This window comes from Micropterus dolomieu, linkage group LG02 (genome assembly GCF_021292245.1).
Source record: "Micropterus dolomieu isolate WLL.071019.BEF.003 ecotype Adirondacks linkage group LG02, ASM2129224v1, whole genome shotgun sequence".
Classification (NCBI taxonomy): domain Eukaryota; kingdom Metazoa; phylum Chordata; class Actinopteri; order Centrarchiformes; family Centrarchidae; genus Micropterus; species Micropterus dolomieu.
The window spans coordinates 1,390,395-1,395,959 of record NC_060151.1 but is presented as its reverse complement, the minus strand read 5'-3'; the positions used below and the strand labels follow the sequence as shown (position 1 = coordinate 1,395,959).

Below are 5,565 nucleotides of genomic sequence, written 5' to 3'. Positions count from 1 at the left end.
CCCCAGACCTGAATCCAATTGAGCACATCTGGGACATCATGTCTCGCTCCATCCACCAACGCCACGTTGCACCACAGACTGTCCAGGAGTTGGCGGATGCTTTAGTCCAGGTCTGGGAGGAGATCCCTCAGGAGACCATCCGCCACCTCATCAGGAGCATGCCCAGGCGTTGTAGGGAGGTCATACAGGCACGTGGAGGCCACACACACTACTGAGCCTCATTTTGACTTGTTTTAAGGACATTACACAAGGTTGGATCGGCCTGTAGTGTGGTTTTCCACTTTGATTTTGAGTGTGACTCCAAATCCAGACCTCCATGGGTTGATAAATTTGATTTCCATTGATAATTTTTGTGTGATTTTGTTGTCAGCACATTCAACTATGTAAAGAAAGGAGTATTTAATGAGATTATTTCATTCATTCAGATCTAGGATGTGTTATTTTAGTGTTCCCTTTATTTTTTTTGAGCAGTGTATGTCAGAGGTCGCACGCCTCTGGAGCAACTAGGGGTATCAGTGCCTTATCACCACCCACAATGCAAAAAAGGGTTTGTATTTTTGATTATTTGTAAAACATCGCCATTTTTATGACCCGATTAGGTTACAACTGATCTTCCTTCCTCAACAAGTTCAAGGTAAAGTCTGTTTGTGTTAATGATATGTTATATCACTGATGTAGCAGTTGTAATAACACAAATATACACACAAACACACATACTCTTATACATGCATACAGTACATACACCATATTATGCAACTTAAAGTAAGAATATGAATAAAAACTAAAAATAATTAAACCCACAGTAAAATAGATAAGAAATTAATACTTAGAATTTTACAAGGAAAAATAAATGGGGGTGGGTGAAAGGTTATGAGCAAAATTGTAACTATAAATATGTACTTATGTACAGACTCCCACAGGATGAAGTCAGACAAAACCCCTCTTTCATTCACAACAACACAAAGTGACACTAAGTGATACTTTAGTGCATCCACTCATGTAAAAGTGCAATTTTCTGGTAATAATCTGGTACTAATTGATATTTTATATTTTATATAGTTATTAAACTCTATTTATCTGTCAGCTAGATAGACAGCTTTTATTGAAATTCACAGAGTGTTCAGTATGTGTGCCTCCAGAACAAACACACATTTACACACAACTACATACAACATACAGACATTTGTACAGGTGAGAAAACAGGAAGCACTAGAATTGTATGGACTGAACTGTGCTTTTGTAAAGCAGTACTAGAAGGTGGGGAGCAGTTTGTGGATGTCAGTGGTGTGTGGGTCTAAACTGACTAGGGCTGTACATGACAATTATTTTTCAAGTCGATTAATCTAACGACAAATTTTGTGTCTTCTAAAGAAAAAAAGTTGCCTATTACTCGATTAACATACCAGTTTATCCTAAATAAATATCCAAAATACGTCTAATCAATAAATCAATATTTTATTCAATCATCCTGATGAAGCACATCAGAAAACAAGTCCCTCACGTCTTACTAATAGCTTATTACTATCTGTAAAGCATTAACACATTATTTATTCACTTTTAGTTACCACTTATAAACAGCACACAAAGAAAGCTGCATATTAGAAAGTGGTATAAAATTACAAGTAAATGCATAATAAATTAGTACTTTTATTTTAGTTAGAAGGTAAGGATGTGAATAGTTCTTCCACCACAAGAGATCAGATAGAGCTGTGAATCTTTCCCCTTCCCCCGTCAGGACTCTGCCTGTCTCCCCTCCTCTCTGCTTACCAGGGCTCTCTTGACGTAAGCCTCCTGGCAGGCCTTGCCGTTCTCCTTCTTGCCTCCCCAGGCCTTCAGTGCTGATGCCTGCAGGGCCCGGCCGTAGGAGAAGGTGAGGGCCCAGGGACGGTGCAGGGGACACTGGTTGATGGCATTCAGGTTGATGGAGGCCTCCTCCTCACTCTGACCACCCGACAGGAAGGTCACACCTGAAGAAGGAGAATGCTCAGGAGGAAGGCCAGGGGGAAATGGTGTACACTTGTTATGCAAATACCTATATGTCCACCTCACCTGGCACAGCAGGGGGAACAGTGCGGCGCAGGGCGGTGACAGTTGCCATGGCAATCTCCTGAGAGCTGTACTTTTTAGGGCAGGAGTGTCCGGCGGTCACCATGTTGGGTTTGAGCAGCGTGCCCTCCAGATAGATGTGGTGATCAGACAGAGCCTTGTAGACAGCTGCCAACACCTGAGAGAGCGGACACACAAATGAACAAATCAGATTCTCTCTGAATGTGTTTAATAGCAATTTATCAAACAACTGTTGGAGAAGCAGAAAGTAAACTTAATTAGGACGTCTTTGACTTCCAGCACCTCCCTTCTTCTACTTGTTTTGACTGGACCTGAACACTCTGCTGTGAAGCTAGCACTACTGGGAGAGAGGACTTCCTGTGATTTCCCATAACATAAAAGCCATTTTATTTCTGGTGAAAACGCAGCGTCACAAGAGAAAACATGATCAATCATCTGATTGATAAATCCGTCATTGTCAGAGGAAAGCTCTGTGAACTTACCCACCAAGTTAACACAGAGGCTGCCAACAATCTCCTGACACCCCTAATAGCATTCTTGGTGATATGAATCACTGTCCACTGGCAGCACCACTGAGACACTTCCACCAGAAAGTTACATGCCCAACCAGACATAGCAAGACTCGGGATCTGTGTTACCAGAGGGGTTTTGTTGATGATGATGATGATGATGATGATGATGATGATGATAACGACAACAATAGAGTTTGAGGCAAATATGTTTACAATGGTATACAATTTAAAATATATTGAGGTGTAATGTATCTTATCTGAGGTGTTTTGTCTCCAGGGGATTTATTTTATCTGCACTGCAATATATCTATTTTGTTGTGTGTCTTTAGATGCCTGCTGCTGCCCAAATTGCCCACTTGGGACACATAATAAATTGATTGATTGATCACTCTGATTACTCTACTGCTAACTAGCTAGCTTTCCTCAGTCTGGGCCAGCTCTTTTTATTTATTTATTTATTCATTTAAACAGGAAAAGATTAAGAGCAATCGGCCCTGACTCAGTATAGAACTGATTTTCAGCAGGTTCCTGTTCTGCAGAACATGAATACCTCAAACACAACAAAACTCCAAGACCATACAATAACAAACACACAGCAACAAGCACACAAACTGCTACTATGCACACCATAGTAATGTTTACTTATAAACAGGGACTTCTGTGGCAGCAAACACAACACACAGCCTTTCACTAACTATTATACTGCAGCCAAAGCTCATCTACACACTTAATGGCTGACTACAGTAACTAGGGCTGGGTATCATTTAAAATTGTACGATACCAGTAGCAAAACCAGAACCCTTAAAATGATGCCACCAATTGAGTACTACATTTACATGACGCTTTTATCCAAAGCGACTTACATATGCTATTTATATCAGGGGTCGCACGCCTCTGGAGCAACTAGAGGTTAAGTTTCTTGCTCAGGGACACGTGGTGGATGGGTCACAGTGGGGAGTTGAACCTGGGTCTCCTACACCCCCATCCCCATTATCAAGTACTATATTTGAAACCTTGCGTAAAATGCCACCTGTTGAAGCCATAGTAGTTGATTGGTATCATTACTTTTATTGTTGATATAGATCAGCAGTGATATATTTTCTTTTCTTCTTATTGGTTGAAATAACTGTTACTGTTATAAATAGGGAATAGTATCAAATCGGTCCTTATCGTAATTAGGTTATCCTCTCTAGTGGTATTTTCAGAGGCTTACAGCTTTGCAGGTGTTTTTGTAGCTATATGAGGGAGGAGGAGTGAAATAGTGTAGTGACCACTGTGAGTTGTGGAAAACAAACTGAAGTTAAAGTTTCAATACGTTTGTTGAAAGTAAACAACAGGTCAATAAATCTTGAACTGAATTGAAAGATCTCTGTGAGTGCTTTTTCCTTTAGTGGTGAGTCACAAACCTCCAAAAAGACAACAAAAACAAGTAGAAAACAAGTCAAGAGTCTAAAGAAGCAAACAGAGGGAAAGAAAGGCTGCAGCCAACCACACTGACCACATCTGATATAAGCAGCCGGAGGCTCCATGAGGAAAATCGGCCACAAAAGTGTTTAATTGATATGATGGGATCGGTGACAAGTGATGTGAATTGCAAATAAAACTGTACAGAGAAATGTTAAATGATAGCAGAAGATGAAACAACTGGAAAGACAAGCTTGTGGTGATAAACTTGCAACAGTGATGAACATGCCTGAGCGGCAGCCGAAGGTGAGCGGCTGTTAAAATCACGCTTGGACTTGCACGTGCAGGCACATAAGGATAAAAGAGGCGTGCTCTTCTCTTTCTTTTGGTGTGTTGCTTGTGTGTTTGGCTGCAAGCAAAACCATACAAATAGTCCTTTTTTCCCTGATCTGCTGACAAAAAGTATTGAATGCAGTTCACTGGTTTGACTAGACGTTTCGATAGTACTCGATACTGGGCTATTTTGGTCGATACCTTAAAGGTATCAAGTAGCAACACCCATCCCTAATAGAAACAGAACTAACTCTCTCAAACACACCGGGAAAGACTCACTTTCACAAAAAAAACCCTGGACTCTGTCCTCACAGATTCCCAACAAAGCACCCTCCTTAAAGGCTTTGCTTTTCCTGTCAGTGTGGACACAAAAAGGACACTGTTGATGGGCTCGGTTTACACAGATGGGGTTCTGATCCTACAGTTCACATATACACCATCTGCTGCAGAAAAAGGGCTTTACTTCCTGTTTGGCAGCAACACCAGTGGCCTGTACTACAAAGTGAGGTAACTGGCTTATCCAGGTAACTCCAGGAGTAACTTTGTGACGTCGGGTGTAACTTCCAGATTAACCTGTACTATGAGAGGTAGATAGGTGTTACCCAAGGTCTGTTGCCACGGCAATTTACGCTGCATCTCTGAACTGCTCTGAGCAGGTTATCTTCAAGGTTCACTCGAGGTTACCCTGTATACGCGGACTACACACCACATCTGCACTCATCCTGACTTGTTCCACTGCGGTTGCAGCTGAAATTACGTCATTCTGAACACAACAGCATTACGTTCACATACAGCGAGCCCTGCCGCCTTTGTGATTTTTAGGAGGAGATCTTAATTAATAATACTGTGGAGGTGGTGACAAAGTAGATGATTGAGTCAAAAAACATGCAGATTCTTCTTTAAAATCTGAACTACAAGAGTGCAGAATGAGACTGATATCAGACTGACGGGAGAAACGTCTCGGGTTACGTATGTAACCCTGGTTCCCCGAGAAGGGGAACGAGAGACTGCGTCGGTTACGACACTATGGGAACGCCTCTAGGCGAAGCAGGTCTGAACGTGAATGAAATCACTCCAATCCTATTGGCCTGTTGCTAGAACGGTAAGGTGTGACGGAATAACCGGAGGAGTATAAAGCACACCTGTACACACTCATCATTAGCTTAAACTATGAAGCAGGCGCTTCAGGCGGGGAGAGAGGTGCGGCGGACCGACGCAGTCTCTCGTTCCCCTTCTCGGGGAACCAGGG

The 5,565-nt window shown here is 42.0% G+C and overlaps 1 protein-coding gene across 1 annotated transcript in view; it reads right to left on the bottom strand.

Annotated features, from left to right (window-relative positions):
• LOC123983707 (fructose-bisphosphate aldolase A-like) overlaps positions 1–5,565 on the bottom strand; it is a 13,555-nt gene that overhangs the window by 1,111 nt on the left and 6,879 nt on the right. The window contains exons 6-7 of the mRNA XM_046069998.1: positions 2,050–2,224; positions 1,768–1,967 (exon numbers count right to left, since the gene is read on the bottom strand). Of these exons, the coding sequence (XP_045925954.1) occupies positions 1,768–1,967; positions 2,050–2,224 (375 nt within the window). The remainder of the gene's footprint in view (positions 1–1,767; positions 1,968–2,049; positions 2,225–5,565) is intronic.